Consider the following 15,925-nt stretch of genomic DNA (forward strand, 5'->3'; position numbering starts at 1 on the left):
TGATGGAAATAAAGAGAAACAAACAAAAAACCGTACTAACACTTCCAGAGCTTTCCAGAAACTTCTGTGTATGACTGTTTTACATACCATGCGTGTATTCATTTCCTCCTATGGAGCAGGCCTCAGGTCCAGCAGGGTGGCCGCCATTACACTGTGCCACCATCACACCTTTAGGAACCACTTGCCTCTCGGGTTGGCATTGTAGTTTGTAGGGTTCATATCTAGTAGAGACCATTGGTGTCCCATCGTCCTTATCTGCATAGCATCTTTTGACACTGTGAAAAAAAAGCCACCTGTCAGAGAGGAAGCCTCTAGCTCGGTTCTAGCTTGCAGTCTATATGGCTTGCACCCAAGGTGCCTTCAGTGGCAGGGTCTTATTGTCTAGTTCTGGTGGGTAATCAAGAGAAATGGGAAGTAGCCTGTGTTATTCTGAGGGCCTTTGGGGCCTCCCTGGCTATACAAAGAGGGACCCCATTATCTAATACTGGAGTTTCTGTTGATAAACAGTGGCTTCTAGGAATAGTGTTATCTAGAGCCATGCAGGTTATATCTCTCTTGAACTAATTTTCTTCTTACTTATTTTTTAAATTGGCTTACAAAGTAGTGGATTCCATGTGGCTTTTTCATATGTCTTTCAGTTCACCTAAGCCTCCCTTCCTGCTCCTTCTCTTCCTCTGTCTCCCAGCCCCCATTCCTGATTGAACTTGTCTACCTTCTGTGTTCCCTCTTTCTGTTTTCAAATTACCAGTGGTCTACTGGTCATGACCCTGACCCCTGGTGAACAAAGCAGACTCTTTCTAGATCTTCTCTCCTCTCCTCTCCTCTCCTCTCCCCTCCCCTCCCCTCTCCTCATCTCTCTCTGCTTCTACAGGTACTTCAAGTTAAATACATAATATTAAAGATTCAAAGCTAGAACCCGTTTAGCAGAGAGATCTGTGGGTTTGTTCTCTTGTCCTGGGTTACCTTGTTTAGTATAACTTTCCTGGGTAATTTCACTACTGTGGTTTAGCTAAATTGTCAGGACACCAAACTGCAGTCTAAATACACTAAGAGACGAATGCTACTCTTATCCTTAGCCAGAGGCGCTTCTTTTTGTAGTGACTGGAAAGTGTTCGCAATGCTTGATAGTTTAGTGCTCTGTCCTTAATAGGGCATATGTTCTACCTGTTACAAAGCTCAGGAAACACTGTGGAAGATGGAGTGGAAAGAATGTCAGAGCCTGTAGGTATGGAAAACAGATGGGAGATACGGAGGGCCTGTCCTATCTATTGCAAATATGATCTTGCAGCAGCCATGATTGCCTGAACTGGGCCTGTACAAGGTTGGACCTATCGATAGCCCATCCTGGGTTGGGAGGGGCTAAAGGATCCTACCTTTCCCTGCTGAATATTGGCTATGGATAGATTCTGAGAGAAGGACAGTTGCTGCTTCCTGTTGTATACCAAGTGGTGAGCCCACCAGGCTTCAGTGGTCAGTCCCACATCTGTGGCCACAGAGACGGCACTGGGTAAAGTCTGAGGGTCACAAAACAGAATACAAAGGCATGGATGTGGGAAGGGGATCTATAAGGAGGAGAGGTAGCAATGGGAAATAAAGTATTATGTACATAGATGAAATCGTCAAATAAGAAATCTAATAAATATTTTTAAAAAACCCCATAAACCAGAAATGGGAAATAAAGTATTACGTACATAGATGAAATCGTCAAATAAGAAATCTAATAAATATTTAAAAAAAACCCCATAAACCAGAAAACTCCTGTGCCATTAGTCGGGAACATTTTTTTTCCACTTTATTGTTTTCCTGTAGTTACTTTTTTTTTCTCATGCAAAAGTTTTATTTTTAAAATAAACTACTATTTAAATACAACTAATTTTTTAAAAATTCTTTTTGCGTTTGGATTTTGTCATAGTGTAGGAGTCTGTGCTTGTGTAAGGGGATTCGGCCGTGTTTTCTTTTGCTCCTTATATGGTTTTATTTTTATATTCACATCTGATTCTTACTGTGTATTCCTGTCCAGATGCCTTAATACTAATTATTAAAAGTAGATTTGTTTCCCACATTGACTCCGGATGTTGCCATTATCAGGTATTTGATTTTCATACACAGCAGGACTGAATCTGGTCTCTCTATTCTGTTAATGTTTTATGTCTGTACCCATCTGGTAACAGACCCTTTTAGTTACGGAGGCTTTGGTGTGTGCTCTCTTTGATTGGGCTATCTCTCCCTTGTCACTCATTGTTCGTTGTTCTCCCTGGTTGGGCTATCTCTACCTAGTTACTCATTTTTTAAAGGGGTTTCCTGGTAATTCTTCTGGTTCATTCTTCAAGTGAACTTCATGATCAATGTATCTAGCTCTTAAAAAAAAAAAAACAAAAAAACCTTGAAAGTGTGTCTTTGAGATTGAGCTAAATTTATAGATTAGTTAGGGAGAACCTCTTGGCAGTCTTAAGACTGTCTATCCAAGAACACGTTATGATTTAAAAGTTTTCCATGAATAAATTTGAGAGCTCTTAAGATTCTGTGTAGTTGAAGTTGTGTGCTTTGTAGAGACAGTGTGACCCGTGACTAACGTCCCACAGGATGGGGGTCCCACAGATTGTAATGAGGCTGGCAGTTTTCTGTTAGTGATGTCATAGCACAGTGCATCAGTCTCATATTTGTGATGAGGCTGAGGTAAAGAATTCTACCATGCTGCTGGTCGTATAAAGTAGAGTTTGTACAATTGTGTATTTTATAAGTGGTCGTTAGTGGTTTATCATTTATACTTTTGAAATTTATTTTATTTTTTAAAAGATTTGTTTATTTGTTATTTATGCAGATGTGTTTGTGCCTGCCTGAGTGTAGTGTACTACATGAATTGCAGGGGGTTGGATACCTAGGAGCTGCAGTTGTGAAGTGCCGGGTGGGTGCTGGGAACTGAACCTGCGTCCTCTGGATGAGGAGTAAACACTCACAACCCATGAGCCACCCCTCTAGCTCCCATATCACCAGTTTAGAGTCTGACCTTTCTATTTAAAGTTAACTGTAAGACTGCTCTAGGTTCTTGTGGAGGTTACAGTGTCATTGTCATAGGTTAGAGCTGTCATAGATGACAGCTCTGTGCATATTATTGCCCTCAAAGACCTTTCAGTGCGACAAGGACATGCAGTAGAGGACATTTCTCATTTAAACCACCATAGGCTTTGGGGGCAGTGTGTGTGTGTGTTTTGTGGTGTTGTAGCCAAACTATTAGTAACAACGAATGGGAGAAAGAGGAAGAATTGGTTTTGGCTCATGGTTTAAGGGATTTTAGGTCATTATGGCAGGGGATACCAGGTAGAGCCACTCAGTCCTTTGCAGCAGGAGTGTGTAAAAGCTCTTCCCATCCTGTAGGGCCAGAAAGAGAGGTGCAGACCAGAAGTCACCTTCAGAGACCCACCCCTGTGATCTCCTAGGTCCCATGTGAATTACAAATTACACTTATTAATTATTACTGTTTATGTGGGGGGTGTAATGTGCTACTACAGAGTGTGTGTGGAGGTCAGAGGACAGCTGCGTAGTCGGCTCTCCTTCTAACTGCACACGGGCTCCAGGGGTGGAACCCAGGTTGACAGTCTTGTGCAGCAAGAGCCTTACCCCCTGAGCCTTTCACCAGCCCTAGGCTCCACCCCTGAGAGGTTCCACCAGCTGGGGAGTACCTGTTCAAAACATTGACCTGTGGGAGACATTTCATCCTGGAGTAAATAATTATGCAGTTAAAAAAGTGTTTACCTGTTTCTTCTCATTTCTTAAATCTTAGATTTTTTTTCCCTTTTCTGACTTAATATGCTAATGCCCAAGTTGAACACAGTACAGGCTGAGTGTTTCTAATCTGAAAAATCTGCTCTCCAAAATGCCTCCAAGTCTGGGACTTTTTGAGACCAACATAATGCCCACAAGGGGGAGATCCCACACCACGGTTTGTTTTATGTGCAGTTACCAGAAGTAGTGCTGGGTGGCATTTCAGCTCCGTGGAGGAGAGATGTAAAGAAATCTACATGCATTTCCTGTCCCCTTCTCTAAGATGTGTTGTCTAAGACGTGCACAGTCTCTCAGAATCTGAAGGAAGACGATATCAGACACCTTTGGTCCTGAGCACTTTGGGTTGGAGCCGCCTTGCATGCTGAATTGAGAATCAGCATTTGTCTGTGTCCAACTGCCAGGACAGCGTCTAGTGGACCTGGCAGGGCAGCTCTTGCCCCGGGGCTGAATTGTGTCCTGTACTTTTCTGCACCTTTGGCTGCTTGCTTGCTTCCCCAGTGGTTAAATTGGCAGTGGTTTTCCTGTTAGCTAAAACATCCCTGCCATTGCAGGGCAGCTGCCGAGTGGTGCGATTGTTCTTAATGTGCTTTGGGAGTTGGTGTGCTGTGGCCTTTTAAGGATGCCTTGCCTTGGTAAGGTGAGCTGCGTCAGCTTGCTTCCTTGGCAAGGTCTTTTAGTCCAAGCTCCTTCAGTCTCTGTGCTTTGCATAAACATTAACTAAACCCGCCCCCTACAGGGTTAGAGACCTGGAGACCGTCAGCCCTGAGGAGTCTTTTCATTGTCTCTGTTTCTCCGCAGTAATCAGTCTGTTTGAGGCTTTCTGTCTCTAGATGGTCAAGACATTGTCTTTTATTAAATTATCCAATCAAGCTAGAGTTAAATATAATTGTATGGATTAATAGTTTGTTCTTTTTTGGTAATTCTTTCATCAGTTCTAGTTTTGGGTGTTACAAGGTCAATCACTGACACTCACTTAGTGGCTTGTCTGTTGTTGATTTATGTGTGTGCTTTTGTGTGTGTTTGTGTATACATGTGCAAGTGGAGGCCAGAGGCCAGCCTTGACTATCATTCTACAAGCACGGCCACGTTTTTTTCCTGGGCCAGGGTCTCTCACTAGTCTGGCACTTACTTGCCAATTAGGCTGACCTGGGTGGCCAGCTAGGCTCTTCGCCCTGGTATTACAAGTGCACACCTGTACATTGGCTTTTAAAATGCAGGTTGTAAGGATCAAACTCAGGTCGCTGTGCTTTCGAGGCAAGCATTTTACCAATGAAGTCGTCCCCTGGCCTTGGTCTGTTGAATTTTTTTTTGAATTTTTAAAGCCTGCCTTTTGGTGTGGTAGCGGATGATTTCCTGACTCTGCTCTCATGACTGAGGAGTCCGTCCTCTATTCACTTTCTGGCTTTTCAGATTTGGACCCTTTGCTTAATTGATGTAATTGTTTAATGCGGTGCAGTGAGTTTTTCTCAGGTGATTTTAGTTTGCATCTGCTTTCGCCTTGGCCGTAGCCCATATATTCTGAGCTCTCCTTATTACTGTTTCAGAGACATTTTGCAGTTTGAATTTTGTGCTTTTCCTGTTGGCACAGCAGTTCTAAACGGTGGGTTTTAAAGAGATTCTAGTCCTTAGGTTCTCATTCTAGTCTTTTTGCTGTTTTGGCGAGAAGCCAACTCTTTAGCACATTCTTCTTAAGTGTAAATGAATGTTGCTGTGAGGGATTTTGGCAAAGTGTTATAGTTCAACCTTAAAGCTAGTGGCAGAATGGGTGCTAGGTCTGCCCCATACCACCTGGTATTTTTGTTAAATTTTCTAAACTGTTCTAGGAAAGCAGTCTCTATCCACAAGCATTAGTCTATTTAATTGTTCGAGGTTTTTAAATTTAAAATGATGTTAGCAGTTGTTTATTCTAGAGGACAAGTAAGGTGACCCAAGTTGGGTGCTGCCCTTTCTCGCCCTTTGCGTTTTACCAAGCAGTCCAATAGTAAACAGGAAGAGACATCTCTGTGGTCAGGAATGTGACAACAGGAAGGAGGAAGTCTATTGCCAAGTCTGTGCGGGCTGATTACACCTCAGCTCTCCCACAGGATGTCCATTAGTGAGTGTGCTGTGTATTACCCAGTGCTGCAGAGAGCTAATGCCAGTCACAGGGGTGTCAGCGCTGGGCACAGGAAGTAATGTTAACTAATGTTAACTAATGTTTCCTGTACATGGGGATAGGGTACTATTAGTGAGGACGAATTACAGGAACTTCACACCGAGGAACACAGGCAAATAAAATTCAACATCAGAAATTTAAGAAAGTATCCCTTCATTTTTTTGGACCTTGCTTCTTCAGGGAGCCCAGGCAAGCCAGATAAGTCTCACAATGTGTTTCCTGCTCTGGTGCTGCAGACGGGCAAGACCAGTGGCTCAATCCCCTTCTTACCTTACAGTGGGGTGGGGTATGTTAGCTCTGTTAATAGAAACATTTTTGTTTGTTTGTTTGTTTTGTTTTTGTTTTTCGAGACAGGGTTTCTCCACGTAGCCCTGGCTGTCCTGGAACTCACTGTGTAGACCAGGCTGGCCTCAAACTCAGAAATCCGCCTGCCTCTGCCTCCTAAGTGCTGGGATTAAAGGCATGCACCACCACGCCTGGAGAAACATTTTTGAATATTTCAAATTTCAAACGAACGTGAGGAATCAGGTAGCCATTATCTTATAAAGCATTACATTTATTTTATTAGATTTATGTGTGTTTTGTCTGCATGTATGTTTGTGCACCGCATGCATGCTTGGTGCCACAAAATTCAGAAAAGGGCCTGGGACTGGAGTTATGGATGGGTTTAAGCCACTGTGTGGGTGCCGGGAGCTCTGTAAGAGCAACAAGGGCTCCTAACCTCTGAGCTTTGTTACTAGCTTCCTTATAAAGCCTTTTAAGAGCATGTGTATGTAGCAAATTAGATAAACTGTTTCCCAGGCAAACATACAAAGAATACGTACGTGTTTTATAAACTAGAAATCTTTTCCAGGATTAACAAAAGAAGTTGGATCTTGTGTTTCTATAGCTCCTCCCACAAAGTTCTTAGAAACTCCCAATTACTTTGCAGCCAGAGAATACCTCATTAGTATTTGACTGTCCAGCCAATTTCAGGATACCTTAACCTTTACTTGTGTTATTGTTGTTATATTAATTTTTAGCAGTTCATTATTATAGATGGTTTGGGGGGAAAGCTTGCAAAATCAGCATCATGTTTCCACATAGTCTTCCCATTTTAATTTGGCTTTAGGGACTTATCTCTAGATTGTCAGGTGGTGCTTCCCAGTTTTTTTTTTTTTTTTAATGTCATTGTACAAATTGGCTGATGAGATGGCTCAGCTGGTAAAGGGGCTTGCTGCTAAGCCTGCTGACCTGAGTTCAATCCCTGGAATCCATATGGTAGAAGGAGAGCAAGCTCCTTCAAACTGTTCTCTGTGTGTGCACCATGGCACAGGTGCATGTGCACACACATACATACATACATAACATACATACATCACGGTAAATACAGAAAGATGAAGTAGGTGAAACAGTTCATACCTCTGTTAGAAAGCTTCAGTTGTTTTACTAACCCATGTCTTTAGCATCATCCACACACACCATGAATAAATTATCAAGTAATCTATTTGTAGGTATTTAGTGCCGATCTAGAAAAACGAAGCACAGTTTGATATTCAATTCATCTAATTAAAGTCAGTGCTGATTTTTATCAGCCTGTGATATATATATATAATACACATACTTTTTATACATTTATTTTAAAGTCAAATAGTGACTATAATGTAATATTTGATAAAGTGTTTGTGTGTGTGTGTGTTCTTTCAGTACCATATGGCAATTAAATGTCAGGTAGCGGGTAACAGACAGAGTTGTCTCCTGTGCAGGGCTGGCCACTCTTATAGAAGCTTGAGTTGGGAGAATTTTTGTTGTGTTTATAGTTCTGTCTCACCACGTAAATGCTAATTTTAAAGTAATAAGTAACAAGATAAAAATAGCTTTAAAAAGAAAAATCTAGCCAGGCATCTTAGCACTTGGGAGGCAGAGGCAGGCAGATCTGTATGAATTCAAGGTAAGCCTGGTCCAGGACAGCGAGAATTACACAGAGAGACCCTATGTCAGCAAAACAAACAAACAAATAAACAAACAAACAAACAAAAACAAAAGAGAAATCTTATTTTTATTTTGCTTTTATACTTCTCAGAGGTCAATTAGACTGTTCGATTGATGTACTTTGAGGCAGTTGTTAGATTGCTGGTTCACCTGGTGGTGAAGAGCGCCCTCTGGTGACTAACTCTTTTTATATCCTCACACTTCTGAATTGAATATAAAGGTGGAAGACCTCATCATTTCTCAAGTATCTGAGAAGATAAAAATACACTAAACAAAGTTGATGTGGTTTTCGAGTGAAAAAGATAGTATAGACTTTGTGTGGAAGGCTTGTCAAAGTTGCATGATTGGAGAGTTATCTAGTGTAAAATGCCGAAGGAGCTGTCTTGAGCTGAAGCTGGAAAGAAATGTAAGCTATATTGAGGCATATGTAGGATAAAGCATCTTTGTAATGGAATCTTCCCCCTGAATTAAGTAGTTTCTTAAGCAAATGTCTTGCTAATTTAAGTTAGATGGGATCTGATATTTGTTTAAAAGAAAATAATTCCAGATCATGTGATTTTTTTTTCTTTAAAAAAAAAAACACTAAATAAAGAGCCTTTCTCCTACATGGCCTCTTCTTCACTATTTTTAAATAAAGCTTTATTTACCTCATTGGTGTTTACATAGTTGTCCCTGAAAACCCAGAGCCTGGAAAAGACTTGAGGTTTACAGGCCCATCTCTGGCTGCAGCTCCAGGTCTCAGGTGGATTCTGAAGTGCTTCTGAAGAGACTGAATTATTCTCAATCCTTAATAGCCAAGGATGAAAACTTATGATAGCAATAAGAGTGGTATTCGGAATCTAAGAATTAAATTTAAACTTGAGATTACTTAAAGATAAATGATAAGCAATTTCATGAATATGAAATATTAAGTGTATATTAGAAATATACTAAGAATGGTATGCTGGAGACGAAGCTTGATTTGGCATCAGAAGAACTGGCTAGAAGGTAGCAAGCCGCTCACCCTGAGAGGAGGGAGGGCATGAGACGGGCTTCACTGCTAGAGATGCAGATTCAGCCTCCTGTGTGAGCCGAGGACCTGGCCAGAGTGTGCCCTTGAGGCTGATATTTGAAGAGGTAGAAAAGGGACTCACGGGCCTCAAGTCAGTGGCTCCTAAAGTATTGCCAGAGATGTGTTTGCGAAATTTCTTCTCAAAAAGGTTTTAGAAAGATTTGACACCACAAGCTGAAGGTAGGATCACTAGTGCCCAGAGATGCTGGCTGGGTTTCTCTGAGTTTTTAGCGTTTGTGAGTCTTTCTCCTTTCTCTTTCTTGAAAGCAATTAAAGTTTTGTGGTGGCCACTGTAGTGTCTTTTGGCATAACACTGCAGACCTAGGCCTGGACCAGCTTGCTCTTTCTTTCTTTCTTTCTTTCTTTCTTTCTTTCTTTCTTTCTTTCTTTCTTTCTTCCTTCCTTCCTTCCTTCCTTCCTTCCTTCCTTCCTTCCTCCTTCTTTCCTCCTTCCTTCTTTCTTCCTTCTTCCTTCCTTTCTTTCTTTCTTTCTTTCTTTCTTTCTTTCTTTCTTTCTTTTCTTTCTTTCTTTCTTTCTTTCTTTCTTTCTTTCTTTTCTTTCTTTCTTTTCTTTCTTTCTTTCTTTCTTTCTTTTCGAGACAGGGTTTCTCTGTGTAGCCTTGGCTGTCCTGGAACTCACTCTGTAGACCAGGCCTGCCTCTGCCTCCGGAGTGCTGGGATTAAAGGCGTGCACCACCACCACACCTGGCTTTCTTTCTTTCTTTCTTCTTCTTTTTTTTTTTTTTTTTTGGCCAATTATATTTCTTATTACAAAATGTTTAAATGGTGTTTTAGGGAAAAATAATTATGTTTTGGGAGGCAGTACATTTTATTTTCTTCCTAGATATTGTATGATGAACTTATTCTTTATCATGAAAACACAGTGAAAGAAAAAAATATTGAAAATGCTACAAGACTGTGTGCTTTATGATTAAAAATGACTGTTACCAGAAATGAATCCTTTGTTACATTTCTGTAAAAACATAACTTTTTTTCACCTTTCCTTTACCAAAATAAAATCGTAAAGTATTTCTTGTGGTACCTATCAGAACACAGACGCAGGTCAGCTTATCAGATTACGGTTGGTAATAAAAGCGTTAATTTTTACTTCACCCTTTAGATGTTAATTTTCTCATTTTAAACCACTAGGTGGAGTCCTATACAAATAATTCAAAAAGGCATCTTTGAAAGCTAATTCCCTTGTTTAAATCCCCAAAGCCCCATAATACTAGACCACAATTTACAGAACCTCTTAGACCTGAATGCTTGGCGTTGGTGTGTGAGATGCAGAAGAGAATGGGTTCTGTCCGTGCTTACAAAGCTGAACTGCGTGGAAGAGAGTGTTTTTGTGCATCCCTACTTGCTAAAATTAAAACACAGGAATAAAATCTTTAAAAAATCATGTTTACTTTCAAATCACAAGGAATTTTTAAGATTTTGAGTTTTGCACCTGTGTAATTGCTGTGTAGCGTATAGAACCTTGCTAGAAGATCCCATTGTGTTAAGCATTTGAAAGGGTGACCGGCTCTTATCTTGACGTCACTGTGTGCGTGTGGGGCACTGAGGTGCCACCTTAGTGGGCTAGAGGTTAGGAGCACTGGCTGCTCCCCCAGGGACCTTGCTTCGGTTCCTAGCATGGCATCTCATAACTTCTGCACGCCATGGATTCTGTATTCACATGGTGCACAAACATACATGCAAACAAATATGGATACACATACAATTAAAACAAATCACTAAAAGTGTTTTGAACAAAGGTGCCTGCTGCCTTTAAAAAGGCAGCCCTTTAGGGACTGTGGAGGAGTGCTGCGGGCTATAAGCACTCTCAGGTTTTATCTTGTTGAGTCTGTCATATTTATGAATATGTGTGTGTTTGTAGGAGCTTGGTTAAACGTCTCGGTAGATATTAACAATCCTGGGAAACAACCTTTTAAAAATAGTTTAATTCGAGCCCAGCATGATGGTGCACACCTCAGCACTCAGGAGGCAGAGGCGGGCTGGTCTACAGAGTTCTGGGACAGCCAAGGCTGTTAACACAGAGAAACACTTATCTTGAAAAACAAACAAACAAGAAAAGTTTAATTGAAGTTTATGTAAGTAAAATGTATAGAACAGTCTATCTTACACTGATATTTGAAGCCAATATAGTAACCAAGTTTGGGTTAAAAAGTGAATAATACTGTCAGCTCCTTTTCCTGCCCGGCACATCACAGGTTCAAAGAATAGCAATACTCGAGTAGTTCATGGACAGAAAGTCAAGGGTGTTTTTCAGAGAAGTGCGGGAGGGACCTCTCGGTATTTTCTCCTTGTATCCTGCTCCTCATTTTGTGCGCTTGTAACTTAATGCTGCCTGACAATTAGCCTCAGTTCCCGCTGCCTTTCCCTGCCCACTGGTTGATTGCACCTGATGGGTGCAGCAGTGCACATCGAGGATCCCCTGCTGAGCGTCCTCAATTGCGGGTCTTCAGAGGTGAGCTGCGTGGCTTCCCATCCTTCTCCACGGTGCTGAGCACCACCGCTGACCGGAGGGAGAGTCAGATAACATTATATTTTTTAAATTATACCGAGCCCGGGAGATTTGGGATTAAGTCTTGGCTGTGTTGTTTTATGTGACTCTAGACTCATGTGTTAATCTTCCTCAACTGCATGTGAAACCCGGGCAGCTAGCAGACTCTGAGCTGTAGAGGGGCAGTGAGTATTTAATGAAGCCATGCAGGAGAAGCACTGAACATGTAGTGTGTACTCAGATGGCATCTGTATTACCACCGTACGAAGACAGGAGCAGCAGTCCTGACTCCGCTCTGCACCACGCCTGCCCAGGATTTTATAAGGGTCCTGGGATCTGCACCCCAGCCTTGAGCTTCTCAAGGGAAGCTCTTTAACTGCTGAGCCATCTCCCCAGCTCCTGGAGCCTGGATTGTGCGGGCTCTTAGACTGAATATATGCCACAACCTTGGGCTCAAATGCATCTCTCATAGCCCATGGGCCTTGAAACAAAATGGGTGGCAACCCATTTCAGTTTGCTTGTCCCTAAGGGATTTCTTAGGATATAAGATTTTCAGTTTAACCCCGAGGAGCAAAATTACACAGGGCTTTGCAAGGCTGTTGCAAGAGAAAAAGTATTTATAAGACTTTTTAGTTTAATATCCCCATTACACGTCGTGTGGCTACTGTGTTGATGCTGGAAGGGTGAGGCCAGGTAAAATCACACCAGTTAGGAAGCATGGGTGATGCTTTGAAGCAAGACATGTCGCTGGCTGAGAGTAAGGTGATGTCAGTGGATATGACAGGGCTGCTAGATCAGAGGTGGCCAACTTATAAAAACCATTTATTCATATAGGTGTATGTATGTATGTATGTATGTATGTATGTTGTGTGTGCGCGCATGTGTGTATGTATGTGTTCCATGGCATAGGTGTGGAGGTCATAGGACAGTTCATGGGAATTGGTTCTGTCTTTCTGCTATTGGGGTCCTGGGGTTCCAACTCAAGTTGTCAAGTTTGGCAGCAGGCAGCAGGCAGTGCCGAGGTCTCACCAGCCCATGTCGGCCCATGGCATTGTAATATGTTGTCATCACTTACCAATGTGTTGGGCTGCATGTGTTGCTGTTCAGGGCCATGGATTGTATATGCTTGAGCTCAATCATTTGTGGTTAGAAGAGGGAGAAAAGTAGTGAGGGACAATTTCAGGGGGTTTGCCTGAGAAGCTAGACAAGTGGACTTTACTAAGACGAGGAAGATGATGGAAAAAGCAGGCTTGGGGAACAGGGTTAGGAATTCCGGTAAACTGATGATAAATGCTCACCAGACATTCATGTGGGGAGATAGGACTGAAGTTTGAGGTGAGCTTAATGGTGGAGATAATACATTGGAAGACGTTTGTGTGTTTGTAGAATCAAGCATATATACATGAGTAAGAAGCCACCAAGGCCAGAATCTCATTCTAGCCAAACGTTCAAAGAGCTCAGGTTCTTTTTTTTTTTTAAGATTTATTTACTTATTTATTATATGTAAGTACACTGTCGCTGTCTTCAGACACTCCAGAAGAAGACATCAGATCTCATTACGGGTGGTTGTGAGCCACCATGTGGTTGCTGGGACTTGAACTTTGGACCTTGGGAAGAGCAGTCGGGTGCTCTTACCCACTGAGCCATCTCACCAGCCCCAAGAGCTGAGGGTCTTAATTACCAATCTATATCGGCTCTACTGCTGGTACTACTTAACTCATTGAGAACTGAGCATGAAGCTATACTCCGAGGCTTTGGTGTGTTTGGGGAAACAAAATATATAGCATAGATAAACATTTAAATTACAGTACAGAGTACTAGGTGATTACATCCCAGAGAAACTATCAAGGACCACGCGGCTTTGTCTGTCCTACAGAGGAAAAGATTACTTCACACAGAAATGATTGACAAAGAACTGGTGGTAAAACCAGAACTCGTACTGAACCTCAAACAGAAGGCGGTGGCTGGGGAGGTGCAGCCACCTTCAGGCTGCCTGTTCTATCAGGGGTGCTGTGCTCACAGTACCAATTCTATCAGAGGTACTGTGCTCACAGCTCTGCTTGGTACTTACCGTAGTTAGCAGTGGGAAAGGCATATTGGGTAGGCTGGAGCAGAGGGCCTGCCGTGAGCTTCCATTTGTCTTTCCCTAGTGGCATTGTGTGGGCAGCCCTTCCCATGTTGTCAATTAGTGGAGTTCCCTCAAGCCTTGATGCCGAGGGCTTCTTATTAGGGTACAGTCCTGTGAATGGGACTAACGGCTTGTGTGGCTCTGGCTCAGTGCCCGTCTCCCTGAACTTGGTTTGCAGTCTCTAGAAAGCCACGGCCCCCAGTTTCGTAAACATTGCTGTTATGCCCTCCATTGCAAACAGAGAAGACATTATAACGTGTTCATTCCCAGAGCCAAGGGCAAACTTACTGCATAGTCAAGGGCACATCACCCTTTCTGTGGAGTTAGCGTGAGCTGAGCTTGCAGATGTGTCGTGGCTACAGCCTGATCTTGGACTTGAGGATATAGACTTTGGAACAGAAGACTGCCAAGATGCATATCCCAGTCACCAATCTTGAGTTGTGAAATTTATGGCAATTATAATGAATATGTATTTGAAAAGCAAGTAATAACAGCATCCACTTTATAGACTTATTGTGAAGATGAAAGAGTTAACATGTAGCTTTTAGGACGTTCTGACACATAGTAAATATTTTAAAAGCTGCAAGTTTCTTTCTATATTTCTTACTCGCAATATTGATTCCGTTTTGAGCCTTAGTATGTTGGAGACTGGTATTTGAGCCACATATCCCAAGCCCCAGCCTTTATTTCTGGATACCTAGGGTTTTGTTTAGAGAGCTTCTGAGCCTTTGAATATTAGCATACTCAGAAAGAAATGAAACATTTCCCTTTAAGGTTATTTCTGTGGAGGTAATAACTGTCCAGTTCATTTACTTGTTCAGCGATTAAATCTTAGCTGCTACAGAGAGAGATTGAGCTTAAGAGGAAAACCTTTTGCCGACTGAGACGTTCATTGTAGTTTTTCTTGTACATACAGATCTGTGTATGATGATCAGCCAAACGCACACAAGAAGTTTATGGAAAAGCTAGACGCTTGTATCCGCAATCATGACAAGGAAATTGAAAAAATGTGTAACTTCCATCACCAGGGCTTTGTGGATGCGATTACGGAACTCCTCAAAGTAAGGGCCGATGCGGAAAAACTGAAGGTAGGATCCCTTCGACGGCTCCTTGCTTTGATTCTCATTAAATTATATAATACTACAGTGCACGGAGCACTGGGTGCACTTTCAGAAAGGAGATGACAATGAGTGGTCTATTTACAGTTTCAGGGTTTTCAAAAGGCAATAATACAATGGTGTTAAAAGCTATCCTCTAATGCCATGCAAATTTACTATAAATGATTTTCAATGTAATTTAATTTATATTGAAAATGTTAATAAAGTAAGTTCGCCATATTTTGCCACATCAGAGGCATTATTTATTAAACTATAATCTGGATCTGCTCAGTCAGAATATAAAATAATTATATGAATTATCTTGTCTTTCCATTTAAAGTGCTTATCAGACAGAATGCAAAGATTGTGATTAGGAAAACCATCATGTGAAGGATATTCAGATAACAAGAGACCAGAGACGGCGTCATGAGGTCACTGAGCACCTCCGTTCTTCAGCTAATGAGATTTTTAATAAACGAGAATGTGCTTCCTCTCATACGATGACCTAATGAGTCACTTAATATGTGGGAAAATCCAGGCTGAGCCCTGGCTGCACCTGCAGCTTGAACATGTTGCTGTGGATTGAGATTTCTATGTTTGATGTCCGTCAGCCTCCCAGGGTTTGCACTGAGAAAGCATGAATGTTTAATTACCGTGAAATGCAATCGCCATTTCCTGTGACAGTGAATGGCACATAGACCTCATTGAAGTTGTCAAAGAGGGACCAGTGGTCAATTGGGTCAGTGATTTGAATTGTTTGACAGACTCAGAAAAGCAAGTAAAGTTCAAAAATCCTGAGTAAATTTGAGAAGTTTGCCACAGAATCTGTTAAAAAGAACTGTCATAATCAATTGAAGTTAACAAAAGCTCTTTTCAATCAAAAGTTCAAGTTCAAGCTGTAGAGTTAATTTGAATTTGCATTTCTTTGTTCTGAGTTTCTCATGAAGCATGATCTGATTACAAGGGTGAGCTGTTACATCAGGGCAGCTCTATACATGTTTGTCTAACTAAGGTGAAATTATTTTTAAGGTGCAGGTTACCGATACCAACCGAAGGTTTCAAGATGCAGGAAAAGAGGTAAGAAAGTGAGGGTGGATGGGATGGGTGGATGTGGGATGGATGGATGGATGGGTGGATGGGTGGATGGATGGATGGATGGATGGATGGATGATGGGTGGATGGGTGGATGATGAATGGATTATGGATGGAAGGAGGGAGGGAGGGAGCCGGGAGAG

General features: G+C 41.8%; 1 protein-coding gene across 2 annotated transcripts in view; it reads left to right on the top strand.

Annotated features, from left to right (window-relative positions):
* Exoc6 (exocyst complex component 6) overlaps positions 1 to 15,925 on the top strand; it is a 147,290-nt gene that overhangs the window by 19,111 nt on the left and 112,254 nt on the right. For both annotated transcript variants that reach the window (XM_017318044.1, NM_175353.2), the window contains exons 2-3: positions 14,510 to 14,681; positions 15,720 to 15,767. In XM_017318044.1, coding sequence (XP_017173533.1) covers positions 14,510 to 14,681; positions 15,720 to 15,767 — 220 coding nt within the window. The remainder of the gene's footprint in view (positions 1 to 14,509; positions 14,682 to 15,719; positions 15,768 to 15,925) is intronic.

This window comes from Mus musculus, chromosome 19 (genome assembly GCF_000001635.26).
Source record: "Mus musculus strain C57BL/6J chromosome 19, GRCm38.p6 C57BL/6J".
In the NCBI taxonomy this organism is placed as follows: Eukaryota; Metazoa; Chordata; class Mammalia; order Rodentia; family Muridae; genus Mus; species Mus musculus.